This window comes from Schistocerca serialis, chromosome 2 (assembly GCF_023864345.2).
Source record: "Schistocerca serialis cubense isolate TAMUIC-IGC-003099 chromosome 2, iqSchSeri2.2, whole genome shotgun sequence".
Lineage (NCBI taxonomy): Eukaryota > Metazoa > Arthropoda > Insecta > Orthoptera > Acrididae > Schistocerca > Schistocerca serialis.
This window is the reverse complement of record NC_064639.1, coordinates 705,208,207-705,226,622: the sequence shown is the minus strand read 5'-3', so window position 1 is coordinate 705,226,622 and position 18,416 is coordinate 705,208,207. Positions and strand designations below refer to the sequence as shown.

Sequence of the window (18,416 nt, the reverse complement as noted above, 5' to 3'; positions counted from 1 at the left end):
GAGGTGATCCCACAGATTCTCGATTGGCTTTAAATGCAGGGGAGCGCGAAAAACTCTTTTTGAACCGCGCACGTACACTGCAAGCTGTATGACATGTTGGATGTACTACTAATAGATTCCATTGTGCTGAGGAAAAGCAAACTGCATGCATGAGTGGAAATGGTCGCCCAAAAAACGATTTGTACTTGTGTTGATCCATTCTGCCGTCCAGAATGAGGAAATCACCCAGAGAATGCCATGAAAACATTCCCCAGACCATAACGCTCTCTCCTTCGGCATGGAGTCTTCCGACGATTGTTGCAGGTTATTTGCTTCCAGACGTTACACACCAATGGAGAATAAAACGTTTATCGCTTGAAAAGGCCACCTGTCGCCACTTGGTGGACGTCCAATTGTGGTACTGGCTTGCAAATTCCAGCCTACATCGCCGATGAACAGCAGTCAGCATGTGTGCGTGAACCAGGCGCCCGCTGTGGAGGCCCATACGCAGCAGCGTTTGCTGAACGGTGTTGAGGAGACACAGGTGGTAGCCTCTTGGTTCATCTGGGCAGTTAGCTACTCAACAGTTGCACGTCTATTCACCCGTACACGTGTCCACAGACGTTGTTCATTCCTGTCATTTATGGCCCGTGGTGCACCACAGATTCCTCGCGCTGGTTTTGCATAACATCATTTTGCCATGCACCGTATACTTTAACAGCAGCTGACGCGAACAGTTTACAAAACTATCTGTACGGAAACACTTTCACCCAGGCCTGAAAGCCAATGATCATGCCCTTTTGCACGTCAGATAAATCACTCTGTTTCCTCATTAGGACAACGAATGCATTATTTTCCTCAATACCCAGACACGCTTTATATAACCTCCACTACCTGTGCTGCCACCCGCCGACTGTGAGTGCTCATTGCACGTTGACATCGAACGCAGGTCATGGTCACATTAGTGTGACTGGACCCTGTGTAATAATTAAGATGAAATACATGTGTACAACATAAAAGATCGTATTGATTTATTAATGCCAACCAAGCATCAAATAAACTCTTTGAAGACCAAGTACACATATAAAAACCAAAAACAGCATTTACGTCATACACTAATGAGCCAAAACATGATGGCCACTGCCACTGCGACGTTGGATGACGCATGGTGACGTTGCGAGCACGTGACACAGTAAGAAAAGTATGTAAGCGGGGAAGACACGGACGGGGGATCACCCTAGCGAAGATATGGGCTGCAAATGAGGAAATCCGTTGAGATAAGCGACTTTGACAAAGGGCACATGATTATTGCGCAGAGCCTGTGAACGAGTATGTCGAAAACGGCGAAGCTGGTCGAATTTTCACATGCTACTGACGTGAGCATCTACGGAAAGAGGTAGAAGGATAGAGAAACATCATTAGGCCCTAAATGGTTGGACGTTCACGACTTTTCACAGAAGTATTTGGAGGCTTGTCTGCTTTGTAAAGTAGGATTGTTGGTAATCTGTGCCATCTCTGCCGAAAGAGCACAATGCTAGTGCATGCACAAGTGTTTCGGAGCACACCGTTCACCGTACATTGTTGAACATGCAGCCCCGCAGCATACCACCCCTACGTGTTCACATGTTGACCCAACACACCGTTAATTACGATTGCAGTGGGCACGGGACAATCGGGATTCGACCGGCGATCAATGGAAACGTATCGGATCTTCGAATGAAGCATACACTAGGTAGATGGTCGTCTCCACAAACGCCGTCACCGACGTGAACGGAGGCTCGAAAGCTGCAGCGCGCCCTGGACGCAGGCTGGTGGGACTAGTATTATGCTACGGGTTACATTCCCCTGCGCTTGCATGGGACCTGTGGTGGTAATCGAAGACACGCTGACAGCTGCAAACGACGTGCATCCCTTCATGTTCGCCCGTCGGTGATGTCATCTTTCAGCAGTACAACTGTCCGTGTGTCGGAGCCCGAACCGTGCAACAGTGATTTGAGTAGAATTATAGTGAAATCACATTGATGTCTCTGAGACAAAATTCGCCTGATGTAAATCCTATGGAACCCATATGGGTCGCTATCGGACGCCGTCACCGCGTACGCAAATCAACAGCCCGTTATTTACGCGAATTACGAGTACATGACCTGTGCATAGACATCTAATGCCACATACCTCCACCAGCCTACCAACAATCTGTGGGATCCCTGATACGCAGAATAAATTATGTATTTTGTTCAAAAGACGGATAAACAAGCTATTAAGCAGATGGTTATAATGTTTTGATTCATCAGTGTAAGCAAGGTGCGTTTTTGTTACGCAGATCTGATTCGACAGGTACACCGTGGCACAGATATAATGGTGGAAAGCGATTTCTGTTTACAATATACTCCCTACCCAAACAGTCTCTAAAGGCGAAGAATGTGACTAATTGGGCAGATTTAGAAAAGCTATGTGAAGCAATAATACATTTTTTCAAGTTACGATTCGTTTCTATGCTGGAGTTAATATAAGAGGATCCGAAATGAAGAGCGCTCATGGCTGTAATAAGTACGAATATGCGTTTACATCCGTTCTCTACAAATCACTGAGAAATATGTGGCAGTTGATATTTACCGTTGCACTGGATATTACGGTTTGTTCCTGTTCCACTCGCTTATGGAGCATGAGAAGAATGACTGCTTAAATTCCTCTAAGCGTACTGCAATTAGTCTAATATTGGCTTCTCGATTCCTATAGGATCAATGAGTAGCTAACAGTAGGTCTCACACTTAATCCTGGCTCTTGAAACTTCGTAAGTAGTCTTATCGGGAAGGCGGGTTAGCGTCTTATCTTCAAGCGTCTGCTATTTCAGGATTTTTAGCTTTCCCCTCATGTCGAACAAACCTGTGACCATTCACATCGTGCTCTACTCTGTACAAGTTCAATATCTCCTGTGAGCCCCGTTTGGCACAAACTTGAGCAGTATTGTAGAAGATGTCGCACGAGAGTTTTGTAAGCAGTTTCCTTTGTAAATTAACCACTTTTTTTCAATATCCGAACAGTGAACCGAAGTCTGCCACATGTTTTAGCTATGGATGAATCTATGTGAATGAACTGACTTCATATTCAGAAAATAATCTGAACGATTGTCATAGAGATCTCCTAGTCTCTAAGTTAAAGAACACTATAATGGAACTGAACACGAGGCCGAGTAAACCCAAATATTATTGTCCAGTATAAAAACGTATTGCAATTGAATTCTTGCTTGAGGAAAAAGAAACTGTAGTGAACATCCATAAACTTTTGTCTGCAGAGTATGGTAATGACGAAGTTGACAGGTGTACTTTATGAGCGACGAGCAAAGAGAGATAAACCGCGGGAAGTGTAGAAACTAAACTCCATGATCGGCAACTTTTAAGAGTAAAGAAAACGAACGGATCAGAGACATGTGAACTCCAAGGCGAGTGTTGGAGAAGTCAGTGTGAAGCTGAAACACCAAGAAACAACCACAGCTAAACCAAGAGCACGCGAACATCGTGTACTGATGGACAGGGACCACCGAGCAGTGAGGACCGTGGTTGTAAAAAATTGCAGGAGTCAGTGGAAGGAATCACTTTTAAGCTCCAAAATGCTACCTGTAGTCCAGTGGATGTAATAATAATGTGGAACACTAGAAGCAGCTCCTCATAAGCCAAACATTTCTGAAGCCAATGCTCAGCGACGCTTGGGGGTGGTGCATAGATCGACGCAACTGGACAGTGGATCACTGAACACGAGTGATTTGCAGTGATAAATCCCGCTCTACCCCGAGGCAATCTGATGTAATGGTTTGGAGAATGTCTCTGAAATGTACTGGTCTGCCCAGATCCCGACCTGAACCGAAAGAAAAGCGTTTGGAATTAACTAGAATTTCGACTTCGCTCCAGATTCGTCATTACCTTATGTAGTTTCGGCTCTTGAGCTGTTGTTCCCTGACAGACGTTCTCTCATTTCATGGCATGTGTCCACAGTGGTTAAATCGTCATAAATGCGAATGGTGGACATACATTACGTTATCGTCGACTAATAGGTATCCGTGTTTTTTTATCAGATAGTGTAGTAGCAAGACGTATCTCCTTCTTATACGAGTCATACACTACTGGCCATTAAAATTGCTACACCAAGAAGAAATGCAGATGATAAACGGGTATTCATTGGACAAATATATTATACTAGAACTGACATGTGATTACATTTTCACGCAATTTGGGTGCATAGATCCTGAGAAATCAGTACCCAGAACAACCACCTCTGGCCGTAATAACGGCCTTGATACGCCTGGGCATTGAGTCAAACAGAGCTTGGATGGCGTGTACAGATACAACTGCCCATACAGCTTCAACACGATACCACAGTTCATCAAGAGTAGTGACTGGCGTATTGTGACGAGCCAGTTGCTCGTCCACCATTGACCAGAAGTTTTCAGTTGGTGAGAGATCTGCAGAAAGAGCTGGCCAGGGCAGCAGTCGAACATTTTCTGTATCCAGAAAGGCCCGTACAGGACCTGCAACATGCGGTCGTGCATTATCCTGCTGAAATGTAGGGTTTCGCAGGGATCGAATGAAGGGTAGAGCCACAGGTCGTAACACATCTGAAATGTAACGTCCACTGTTCAAAGTGCCGTCAATGTGAACAAGAGGTAATCGAGACGTGTAACTAATGGCACCACAGACCATCACGCCGGGTGACACGCCAGTATGGCGATGACGAATACACGATTCCAATGTGCGTTCACCGCGATGTCGCCAAACACGGATGCGACCACCGTGATGCTGCAAACAGAACCTGGATTCATCTGTTGACTCAGGGATCGAGACGTGGCTGCACTATCCATTACAATCGTGCGGATAAGATGCCTGTCATCTCGACTGCTAGTGATACGTGGCCGTTGGGATCCAGCACGACGTTCCGTATTACCCACCTGAACCCACCGATTCCATATTCTGCTAACAGTCATTGGATCTCGACCAAGTCGAGCAGCAATGTCGCGATACGATAAACCGCTATCGCGATAGGCTACAATCCGACCTTTATCGAAGTCGGAAACGTGATGGTACACATTTCTCCTCCTTACACGAGGCATCACAAGAACGTTCCACCAGGCAACGCCGGTCAACTGCTGTTTGTGTATGAGAAATCGGTTGGAAACTTTCCTCATGTCAGCACGTTGGCCAGCCGGAGTGGCCAAGCGGTTCTAGGCGCTGCAGTCTGGAACCGCGCGACCGCTACGGTCACAGGTTTGAATCCTGCCTCGGGCATGGATGAGTGTGATGTCCTTAGGTTAGTTAGGTTTAAGTAGTTCCAAGTTCTAGGGGACTGTTGACCTCAGAAGTTAAGTCCCATAGTGCTCAGAGCCATTTGAACCATTTTCAACACGTTGTAGGTGTCGCCACCGGCGCCAACCTTGTGTGAATGCTCTGAAAAGCTAATTATTTGCATATCACGGCATCTTCTTCCTGTCGGTTAAATTTCGCGTCTCTAGCACGTCATCTTCGTGGTGTAGCAATTTTAATGGCCAGTAGTGTAAAATACTTGCGAACAAACAACATTCAAATTCGAAGCGGGCGAGTGCTCTACCACTGAGCTACCCGAGCAGAACTCAAGCCCTCTCCTGATAGATATACTTCCGGCAGTACCTCATCTCGTAGGTTCTCGACTTCAAAGCAATTCTCCTGCGAAACTTGCAAGGCTAGCACTCCTGGGAGGAAGGAGCCATAGCTTAGCCACAGCCTGGGGATGTTCTAAAAACACTTGCCCGCGAGAGGCAAACGTCCCAAGTTCTTGTCTCGGTCCGGCAAACATTTTTAATATCGCAGGAAGTTTCATATTAGTTTCACTCCACAGTGAAAGTTTCATTCTGGAAGTACTCAATAGCGGAATCTTTCCTTGTATACAGACTGTAGGTGGCATTGCTCCCATCTGCTTTGTACCGTTTTGTTGGAACCCTAATTTTTTTCTTATCGAAACATATAGTAAAGTTCATACCATGTTGTCGTTTGTTGTGCGCCGCCTCCGTGGTGTTGCAATTTTAGTGGGCAGCAACGTGTTTGCAATTTCATACTTCAAAGGCCTGAAAATTAGAGCCTAACGTATGGAGCAAAATTATGGTCCTTGGAGCAGTAGAATATTTAAACGATTTGACATTTCCGCGCAAATCTGAGACTGGTGCAAGCAAGGTGTGATTGTTGCAGGGGGCAGCATGGGCGTGGCGCTGACGTTCTGCCTGGGCGGCGTGCTGGTGTCGGCGTGGGGCTGGCCGTCGCTGTTCCACGTGACGGGCGCGCTCGGCGTGCTGTGGTTCGCCGCCTGGTGGCTGCTCGTCTACGACACGCCCGCCAGGCACCCCCGCATCTCGGACCGCGAGCGCCGCCTCATCGCCGACGCGCTGGGCGCCGCCGTCTCCACCAAGAGGGTCAGCAGCTTCTGCTAGCGTGCTTCTACCACTCCTCACCTAAACTGTATTCACTTAATTGTCTCACATCTCCTTGCACCTGTTGTTGTTCTGGTTTTCAGTCCACACCAGTCTCTCCTATGCTACTGTCTGCATTCCTGCAACCTACATGCGTTGGATGGAAAGTAATGGCAACACGGTTATAATTCATAGCACACGTCATTGACAGATATTCACCATATTACGTGTCCACAATAGCCACCTACCTCGACCATCTTCTCCCATAGACATGGAGGACGTCGTACACTCTGTCGATGTATCGCAAGGACCGCCCCATGGCACGTACGGTGTCTTCTCTTGCGTGGTAGCGTTTGCAAAGCAAAGAAGTCGCAATCCCAATGACTCATACCAGATGAATACGGCGTATGTTCCAGTATCTCCCAGCCCAACCTACACGGAAGCTCCTGCACAGGATTCGTCGTTTTGCATCGTGCATCCTCATGACGGATGACGAGATGCGGTGCCAGAAGGAAACATTGTTGTATCCTCTGACCATGTGCCACTTCACACACGTTGTTCGTGTTTCCCAGCCATACTGTTAGGGTGCTTTAACTGGCCTCCCGCACTTTCAGAAAGTACACACAGAAACTGGCTCAAACACAGCCGTCGCCGCTCACCGGACTACTTCAACTGACCTTCTGCTATCAGCAGCAGACAGTGGGCATGCCATATGACGTGCATCCTTCATGTTACGGCAGTACTCCCATATGAATTACTGTAGTCAAGTCCTGATCCCCCTCCACAATTTTTATTCCCCACCCTTCCCTCCGTGACCAAATTGACGATTCTTTGCTGCGCCAGGATTAGTCCTACCAATCAATCCCTTCTTTTACCCAAATTGTGCCATAATTTCTTTTCTCCCTTCAACTCAGTATATCTTTATTGTTTGTTTGATTTGCCCATCTAATCTTAAGCGTTGTTCTGTCGTACCACATTTCAAGACCTTCAAGTCTGAACGGTTTATCGTCCACAAATTTGGAAATTTGTGGTACGCTCCTGTGGGACCAAACTGCTCACGCCATCGGTCCCTGGGCTTACACACTACTTAATTTAACTTAAACTAAATTACCCTAAGGACAACTCACAAATCCATACCCGAGGGAGGACTTGGGGAGGAGGAGAGCCGCGTGAACCGTGGCAAGGCGCCTGAGACCGTGCGGCTACCCCACGCGGCTTTATCGTCCACATTTCACTTCTGTACGCGGCTACATTCTATAAAAATACCTTCAGAAAAGACATGCTAACACTTAAATTTATATTCCATGTTTGATATTTACAAATTTCTATTTTAGAGAAACGCTTTCTTTGTTATTGGCAGTCAGCATATGATTTCCTAATCATTTCAGTCAACGGCAGTTATATGGCTGTTCAAATAACAAAACTCATCAACTGACTCATCTTTCATTTCCATATCTTATTCTCTCAGAATGGTCTCTTTTTAATTGCACGGCATTTCATTAAGTTTCTTGTGTTCTGTTGATATTGAGCCTCCTTTCAAGACGTTACCTATTCCACTTAACTGACCTTCCATGTCCTCTGCCGTCTCTGTTAGAACTACAATGTCACTTCGAAGTTTTTGTCTCCTACGTTAGCGCACACTGAGGCCATAAGAATGTTGTATGAAGACGGTGTTTTCCCACGTAGGTTGTATTTATTTAGACACTTCTAAGTTTCGGCTTCTTAAGCCATTATTGCATGTTTAGCCAGAACAAGGTATCATATACAGGGTGTTACAAAAAGTTACTGCCAAACTTTCAGGAAACGTTCCTCACACACAAAGAAAGAAAATATGTTATGTGGACATGTGTCCGGAAACGCTTACTTTCCATGTTAGAGCTCATTTTATTACTTCTCTTCAAATCACATTAATCATGGAATGGAAACACACAGCAACAGAACGTACCAGAGTGACTTCAAACACTTTGTTACAGGAAATGTTCAAAATGTCCTCCGTTAGCGAGGATACATGCATCCACCCTCCGTCGCATGGAATCCCTTATGCGCTGATGCAGCCCTGGAGAATGGCGTATTGTATCACAGCCGTCCACAATACGAGCACGAAGATTCTCTAGATTTGGTACCGGGGTTGCGTAGACAAGAGCTTTCAATTGCCCCCATAAATGAAAGTCAAGAGGGTTGAGGTCAGGAGAGCGTGGAGGCCATGGAATTGGTCCACCTCTACCAATCCATCGGTCACCGAATCTGATGTTGAGAAGCGTACGAACACTTCGACTGAAATGTGCAGGAGCTCCATCGTGCATGAACCACATGTTGTGTCGTACTTGTAAAGGCACATGTTCTAGCAGCACAGGTAGAGTATCCCGTATGAAATCATGATAACATCCTCCATTGAGCGTAGGTGGAAGAACATGGGGCCCAATCAAGACATCACCAACAATGCCTGCCCAAACGTTCACAGAAAATCTGTGTTGATGACGTGGTTGCACAATTGCGTGCGGATTCTCGTCAGCCCACACATGTTGATTGTGAATCGAGGAAGTACAGTACATACTGACGAAACTAAAATGAGCTCTAACATGGAAACTAAGCGTTTCCGGACACATGTGCACATAACATCTTTTCTTTATTTTTGTGTGAGGAATGTTTCCTGAAAGTTTGGCCGTACCTTTTTGTAACACCCTGTATAAGTAAATGGCAGCATATTTGCAAGATGTGCTACAGTTCGTTTTCATTTACAAATTTTAGTATTCTTTATGGTTTGACAATAGTCGGCGCACCTAAGGCAGTAAAATGTGCAAAAATATAAAGGTTGAATATAGAAGAGAAAGACTACCTACTTCAGTTATACCCTTTTGAAGGCAAGCATTTCTCCGTGGAACCTTCCATTCTTACTTTCCCTTCTGCTGCTCCTGCTGCTGCTGGTTATGGGTTTAAGGAGACTGAACATCTACGGTCATCAGTCTCCTATTCATCGCCCAAGACACAATTAGTGCACCCACATGTCTGCGTCTAGAGTCAGTTCTATCCGAAAGTGTGAGAAAATGTTCTGAAAATTTAAATAGCGTGTATTTGAGGCGGGTCTTGGGTACTAGCCGGTATTGAGCTAGTGTGACGTGGAAAACAGCCTAAAAACCACACACAAGCTGGCCGGCACACCTGCCCTCGGCGTTAATCAGCCGGGTGAATACGAACTGGGACCGGCGCACCTTCCCCTCTCAGAAGCAGGCACTTTAATGATCACGAATATCCTAAAGGCTGCCATTTTCCCCTCTTCGTTCTGGCACATCTTGGATATTACTCTTTTTGACTTACAGATTACACCTGATTTTTATCAGAATTTAAAATATGTTTCTCCAGGATAGGTTGTTGAAAGTTTGTGAAGATATAATGAATTTTCTTAAGTCTTGCTGCCATTAACTAGTGTAACTTCAATTCCGATATGAATACTATTAGATTTCCTAAAGTCAAACTGACCGCCATTTAACAGATCCTCAATTTCTTTTCATTCTGGTGTATATTACTCTGTTCAGTGTTTGAAATGTCAAACATTTATTCATCCATGCCATTTTGGAGATTGTTCGTTCGATATTTTTCCATAAGTCCGATGGCATGCCTCCTGCCTCATAAATTCTATACACAGACGTGCCACTCCCTCGAAAGGTTTTAGAAGTTCCCGTTGGGTGCTAATCTATCCTCTAATTAGACCTGGTTGTTCGCAAGTCCTCCAAAGCCCTGCTGAACTGTGAGATACCGAGTCCCCTGTGTCTCTCGGATCGAAGCCCATTCCTTCTACTATCACGTAAGCATACACGTCCTCCTGCTCATACAGGCGATCAGAGTATTATTTCCATCTATTAGTTTCCCCTTCAGCGGTTAGCAGTGGGATTTTCACTCGACACATGTGCAAGCAAACGCAGGCACCTTAGTAGTCGCTTTCTTCCGATATCATATCTTTCGCCGTATTCTTTAGACACAGCCTGCATAACGATAGCGGTCAGTCTACTGACGGGATGGGCGTGTTGCAGCCGCGGACGCCGTGGGCCAGCATCGCGACGTCGTGGCCGCTGTGGCTAACGGTGGTGGTGCACTGGGCCAGCAACATGGGCATCTTCACCCTCATGACGCAGGCGCCCACCTACTTCAAGTACATCCACGGCTGGGACATGGGCATGGTAAGGCGCTGCACCGCTCTCAACTAGCCTACTCTTTGTTGTCGCACATACTGTGGTTTGTCCCCATCCATTAACCGTTCCAGTGTGAGAATACGGCCGTTAACAATGATATTTCTTCCTAATTAAGTGCTGCATTACTAAAAGTGTTTTTTCCCACATAGTTTTTCATATACACTACTGGCCATTAAAATTGCTACACCAAGAAGAAATGCAGATGATAAACGGGTATTCATTGGACAAATATATTATACTAGAGCTGACATGTGATTACATTTTCACGCAATTTGGGTGCATAGATCCTGAGAAATCTGTACCGAGAACAACCACCTCTGGACGTAATAACGGCCTTGATACGCCTGGGCATTGAGTCAGAGCTTGGATGGCATGTACAGGTACAGCTCCCCATGCAGCTTCAACACGATACACACTTCATCAAGAGTAGTGACTGGCGTATTGTGACGAGCCAGTTGCTCGACCACCATTGATCAGACGTTTTCAATTGGTGAGCGATCTGGAGAATGTGCTGGCCAGGGCAGCAGTCGAACATTATTTGTATCCAGAAACGCCCGTACAGGACCTGCAACATGCGGTCGTGCATTATCCTGCTGAAACGTAGGGTTTCGTAGGGATCGAATGAAGGGTAGAGCAACGGGTCGTAACACATCTGAAATGTAACGCCCACTGTTCAAAGTGCCGTCAGTGCGAACAAGAGGTGACCGGCACGTGTAACCAATGGCACCCCATACCATCACGCCGGGTGATACGCCAGTAAGGCGATGACGAATACACGCTTCCAATTTGCGTTCACCGCGATGTCGCCAAACACGGATGCGACCATCATGATGCTGTAAACAGAACCTGGATTCATCCGAAAAAATGACTTTTTGCCATTCGTGCACCCAGGTTCGTCGTTGAGTACAGCATCGCAGGCGCTCCTTTCTGTGATGCAGCGTCAAGGGTAACCGCACCCATGGTCTCCGAGCTGATAGTCGATGCTGCTGCAAACGTCGTCTAACTGTTCGTGCAGATGGTTGTTGTCTTGCAAACGTCCCCATCTGTTGACTCAGGGATCGAGACGTAGCTGCACGATCCGTTACAGCCATGTGGATAAGATGCCTATCATCTCGACTGCTAGTGATACGAGGCCGTTGTGATCCAGCACGGCGTTCCGTATTACCCTTCTGAACCCACCAATTCCGTATTCTGCTAACAGTCATTGGATGTCGACCCACGCGAGCAGCAATGTCGCGATGCGATAAACCGCAATCGCGATAGGCTACAATCCGACCTTTATCAAAGTCGGAAACGTGATGGTACGCATTTCTCCTCCTTACACGAGGCATCACAACAACGTTTCACCAGGCAACGCCGGTCAACTGCAGTTTGTGTATGAGAAATCGGTTGGAAACTTTCCTCATGTCAACACGTTGTAGGTGTCGCCACCGGCGCCAACCTTGTGTGAATGCTCTGAAAAGCTAGTCATTTGCATATCACAGCATCTTCAACCTGTCGGTTAAATTTCGCGTCTTTAGCACGTCATCTTCGTGGTGTAGGAATTTTAATGGCCAGTAGTGTGTCACGCAGCATGCTATCAGCATTTCGAACGCTTATTGTAACCACAAAATTTATTAACCACTGTTAATTAGCTATATTGTTAGTCTACGAATATATTGGCCTACTTTAAATGAATATAAACAAAAAAAAATAATCATCAAGTCTGCGAGACGTATACCAAATAGGATTAACAGGGCATATTGAGTACAAACAAAGAAGGGCGCCATCGGTGCCCACAGGTTTGTTTAACTGACAGGAGAACGTCGCGGAAATGACGAGAAACCTGAACTGGCAGGCGCCTGAAGGGTGACGCCAACTACAATGAGGTGATGAAAGTCATGGGAAACCTCCTAATATTGCATCTGACCCGACGTAGTGTAGCAACTCTTCGTGGTGTGGACACACCAAGTCGTTAGAAGTCCTCTACAGAAATATTGAGCCATGCTGCCTCTATAGCCGCCCATAACTGCGAAAGTGTTGCCGGTGAAAGATGTAGTGCATGAACTGAGCTGTCGAATATGTTCCATAAATGTTCGATGGGATCCATCTGGCTGTGCAGCTGGTCCCGGTGCAGGTTCGAGTCCTCCCTCGGGCATGGGTGTGTGTCCTTAGGATAATTTAGGTTAAGTAGTGTGTAAGCTTAGGGACTGATGACCTTAACAGTTAAGTCCCATAAGGTTTCACACACACTTGCATTTGGTATCCATATCGGGCGATCCGGGTGGCCAAATCTATTCCTCGAATTGTTCAGAACGTTCTCCAAACCAATCGCGAACAGTTGTGACCAGGTGATATGGCGCATTGTAATCCAGAAAGATTCCGTCGTTGTTTGGGAAGATGAAGTCCATGTGTGGCTTCAAATAGTCTCCAAGTAGCCGTACGTTACCATTTCCAGTCAATGATTGGTTCATTTGGACCAGAGGACCCAGTCCATTCCATGTAAACACAGCTAACGCCATTATGGAGCCACCACCAGCTTGCACAGTGCTTTGTTGACAACCTGGTCCCATGGCTGCGCCACATTCGAACCCTACCATCAGCTCTTATCAACTGAAATCTGGACTCATATGACCAGGCCACAGTTTTCCAGTAGCCTAGGGTCCAACCGATATGGTCACGAACCCAGGAGAGGCGCTGCAGGCCATGAGCTGTTAGCAAAGCCTTTCGCGTCAGTCCTCTGCTGCTATAGCCACTTAATGCCGAATTTCGCCTCACTGTCCAAACGGATACGTTCGTGGTGCGTTCCACATATATTTCTAAGGTTATTTCACGGAGTGCTGCTTGTCTACTAGCACTGACAATTCTACGCAAATGCCACAGCTTTCGGCCGTTAAGCGAAGGCCGTCGGTCAGTGTTGTCCGTGGTGCGAGGTAAAGCCTGAAGTTTGGTATTCTAGGCGTACTCATCACACCGTGGGTCTCGGAATACTGAATTCCTCAACGATTCCGGAAATGGAGTGTTACATGCGTCTAGTGTCGGAAGTTCCATGCGGCTTTTCGCGGATGATGCTGTAGTATACAGAGAAGTTGCAGCATTATAAAATTGCAGCGACATGCACGAAGATCTGCAGCGGATAGGTACTTGGTGCAGGGAGTGGCAACTGACCCTTAACATAGACAAATGTAATGTATTGCGAATACATAGAAAGAAGGAGCCATTATTGTATGATTATATGATAGCGGAACAAACACTGGTAGCAGTTACTTCTGTAAAATATGTGGGAGTATGCGTGCGGAACGATTTGAAGTGGAATGATCATATAAAATTAACTGCTGGTAAGGCGGGTGCCAGGTTGGGATTCATTGGGAGAGTCCTTAAAAAATGTAGTCCATCAACAAAGGAGGTGGCTTACAAAACACTCGTTCCACCTATACTTGAGTATTGCTCATCAGTGTGGGGTCCGTACCAGGTCGGGTTGACGTGACGGAGGAGATAGAGAAGATCCAAAGAAGAGCGGCGCGTTTTGTCACAGGGTTATGTGGTAAGCGTGATAGCGTTACAGAGATGTTTAGCAAACTCAAGTGGCAGACTCTGCAAGAGAGGCGCTCTGCATCGCGGTGTAGCTTGCTCGCCAGGTTTCGAGAGGGTGCGTTTCTGGATGAGGTATCGAATATATTGCTTCCCCCTACTTATACCTCCCTAGTAGACCACGAATGTAAAATTAGAGAGATTCGAGCGTGCACGGGGGCTTTCCGGTAGTCGTTCTTCCCGCGAACCGTACGCGACTGGAACAGGAAAGGGAGGTAATGACAGTGGCACGTAAAGTGCCCACCGCCACACGCCGTTGGGTGGCTTGCGGAGTATAAATGTAGATGTAGATGTAACTGCAACTACCATTCTGCGTTCATAGTCTGTTAATTCCTGTCATGCGGCCATAATTACGTCGGGAATCTTTTCACATGAGCCACGTGAATAGAAATGACTGCTCCGTCAATACAGTGCCCTTTTACGCCTTGTGTACGCGATACTACCGCCACATATAAACGTGCATATTGCTATACCATGACTTTTTGTCACCTCAGTGTATTTCGCGAAAGCCTGCTTGCAAAGTTCCGAGAGCCTGGATTGAGTGAGGAATCTGGAGGCGAACTTCAGTCCCTTACGTACCGGTCCCGTGGGGACGGGGAGGAAGTATCCGACTAATTACAGCACCGACAGAGGGATTCAAACGGTGTTTCCAGTGATTAATACGCAACGTCTTACTGACTTGCTTAATTTGTGAACCTGTTTCTCTTGAATACAGCATCCAATCTTTCTGGAATTGTGATTATTTGTTTATTTGCACATGTACATCCCATCTACCCCTTCGTAATGCGTCTTTTTTGTGTGTCTCAGAGCGTAAATTTGATAGTATCTTTACACCAGATGGAAAAGTGCCTTCTGAGACAGCGTTACAAATACACAGACTCACACACACACCAAAATTAATGTTGCTGCTATCCTCAATAGCTACGATGGACTAAAGCCGTATACAGCACAGGGCCCAGTCAGATGTGTTAATGGAACTGCCGCAATGAGCACGATGTGAAAACAATGCCTTTATGGCCCGGAACTAAGGACCAGTGACGTCACAGCCGGTAGCGTGGGCTTGTAAGACGAACGCAGCCGTTAACCTCACGGCAGTCGTTAGTTACAGCCTGACAGTAACCGGGAGGTACTTGAGCACGTGAAACCATTTAATGCTGCTGAAAGCCTCAGAAGATTTGATTACAATACTTATGAGCTGGTAAAAGAACGGGAGAGATAATGTAATTCTCGAAGTTTTCGCAGTGTAATGAGTACTGTAGGAGGTTTCGGGACTGCATCCGGATGACATCGACATTCTGTCACGATATTTGTACTGTACACTAGTCAGCTATAGTCGGACGAGTTTCCTTAGTGATCACCTATAGATACCTAACTCGTTGTCAGATAAATATGGTGGACAAATGACGAAAACATCCGACTGCGATCCCAAACCGTTGTGGAATAAGAGAGATAATGTTTAAATAACTTACGGGACTGCAACCGGAGACGTCTTCGACAACCGCCGATATTTCGACACAAACAGACCCTGCCATTTTCAAGGCACAACTGCAGCAAGTACGCGCTGTGCAAGGGAATTTAAAACTTCGATTTTTACAGAAATTCCGGAAAGATAACATTCACACACACCGTAAAGACTAGCCAAACCAAAGGCGACCGATGTCAGAAGTTATCGAGAGCGAAATTAAGAATCAACGTGAGAGGTAGCATTATCAAATGGTTCAAATGGCTCTGAGCACTATGCGACTTAACATCTCAGGTCATCAGTCCCCTAGAACTTAGAACTACTTAAACCTATCTAACCTAAGGACATCACACACATCCATGCCCGAGGCAGGATTCGAACCTGCGACCGTAGCGATCGCGCGGTTCCAGACTGAAGCGCCTAGAAAAAAATGGTTCAAATGGCTCTGAGCACTATGGGACTCAACTGCTGAGGTCATTAGTCCCCTAGAACTTAGAACTAGTTAAACCTAACTAACCTAAGGACATAACAAACATCCATGCCCGAGGCAGGATTCGAACCTGCGACCGTAGCGGTCCTGCGGTTCCAGACTGCAGCGCCTTTAACCGCACGGCCACTTCGGCCGGCGAAGCGCCTAGAACCGCTTGGCCACCAGCGGCCGGCGGTAGCATTATCTCTGGCCGTCTGTTTTTTATCAAGGGAGAGAGCAGGATTCCATGCAGAATTTAAACAAAAACCACCGTCGCTCTTTATAAGGTTACTTTCTAATTTAATGTCAACAGTTTCCTTAACAGTATCCCAATAGGCGGAAGTGCATGTCAGAATCTCCGTGTTATAATCCATAGGATGACCGGTGCCAAGACAATTTTCTGCAAGGGCGGGTTCATTGACTGTTATACTCCACTTTGTATTTTCGACCAATCCAGATCGAAATGCTCTCTGCATAAGGCAAAAGGGCCGTCGACTTTGGTGCCACCTCGGTGTTATCATCACTCACCCGGTGCACATTTGGTCGATAGCGCAACGCACATCTGCTCTATCTTTCACTTTAACATCCCCTCCGAAAGGTGACTTCGAGGTGGGCTAATTCAGCTGACAAATTCTCGGGGTCCGAGATGATACGGCCCTGTGAACCAAGATACGAAGTATCCCTCCGGATGGTGACAAATGGTTCAAATGGTTCTGAGCACTATGGGATTTAACTACTAAGGTCATCAGTCCCCTAGAACTTAGAACTACTTAAACCTAACTAACCTAAAGACATCACACACATCCATGCCCGAGGCAGGATTCGAACCTGCGACCGTAGCGGTCACGCGGTTCCAAACTGACACGCTTAGAACCGCACGACCACACCGGCCGGCAGGATGGTGACAACTATCAGCCTGCAGATACATGTCAGTGTGAGTAGGCTTCCTATAAACAACATGTTCCAATGTACCATCAACCTAACTCCTGACCAACACATCAAGGAAGGAAAGACAGTCATCCTTTTCCACCTCCATCGCCAAACATACATTCGAGCGAACTGAATTCAGGTTTTAACAATAAAAGTATCGTCGTCTAGGCAACTTTCAAAGCCACCGACTCCAAGGCACGCTCCTCGAAGCCTTCCGTAATCAAACAGGCAATAACAGGTGACAACGGGCTGCCTATCGCAATTGCATCTTCCTGCTCGTTGTACTGCTCATTGAACAAAAAGTAAGTGGCAGTCAACACATGTCGAAGTAAGTTAGTTAATTCAGCACCAAATCAAACCTCAATCAATCATAGTGAATCAGAAAGAGAAACTCGAGTGAAGGGAGGGACTACATCAGAACTTACTAGAATATCTCAGTCATTCAAACGCATTCCCTATAATCGACGTTAGAAATCTGCCGGTGTGAGCACCACCTACTACATGGCTCAACAGAGTTGCAGCATATTTTGCTGCTCGATATGTCGGAGCACCAATGTTACAATCTGACAGAGGAGGTGGACCTAGTAAGGCCATACAATCTTGGGAGAAAAGCACAATAAGAATTGAGACTCTTGATAGTCTCCTCCGATAACGAACTTTCCTTCAGGAGCTTTTAGTCTTTCTCTCAACACTTTTTGTGGGGTCAGCATTGATGACGCAATACCCTGAATGAGACAGTAAACACTGCATCTTTTGAACATAATCTTGCTCGTCCAAAACAATGGTAGCATTCCCCTTTCCCCGTGCCTCCGTCAACATATGATATGCCTGCCTTCTAGCGTCATTTGCAGCATCAAGAGGTAGTTTAAAAACAACCTATTTAGCAGAACTAATAAAATCAACCACTGCAAACATTTGGGAATCGGTGCAAAATTTAAATCTTTCCTTAGCACGTACAAGGCTGCGTCGTCAGAAGCTTTCCCCGCGAGATTTGTCACGGAACATCGAGATATAGCAGTAGTCTGAGCCACAGAAACGTTCAGACTTCGCCAAATGCCGAGAAGTTACAGTATGGAATTACCAGTCAGACTTCGACCATGAAGCACTGTCAAGCCAATCCCAAGACGTCGCTCATCCTTGGTTTGTGATGGCGTTAGTGTTTACAGTGAGTGAGAGTGGTATCTAGTTTCTCTGAAAACTGATGTTTTAAATACTCTTGCACAGCGGTTACTTGCTGCAGTTATGCCTTGAAAATGGCCAGGTGTGCGCCTGTCGAAGTTTCGGCGGTTATCGTCGACGTCACCCGGCTGCATTCCCCTAGGTATTTGGACATTCTATACCCTAGGAAAAATTGGGGTCTCAGGAGAGATAATGTTTGCCATAAGAAAAAGC

At 46.3% G+C, this 18,416-nt stretch overlaps 1 protein-coding gene across 2 annotated transcripts in view; it reads left to right on the top strand.

Annotated features, from left to right (window-relative positions):
• The window catches only part of LOC126457857 (uncharacterized transporter slc-17.2-like), a 316,922-nt gene that overhangs the window by 238,187 nt on the left and 60,319 nt on the right, over positions 1–18,416 (top strand). For both annotated transcript variants that reach the window (XM_050094504.1, XM_050094503.1), the window contains 2 exons: positions 6,189–6,409; positions 10,435–10,581. In XM_050094504.1, coding sequence (XP_049950461.1) covers positions 6,189–6,409; positions 10,435–10,581 — 368 coding nt within the window. The remainder of the gene's footprint in view (positions 1–6,188; positions 6,410–10,434; positions 10,582–18,416) is intronic.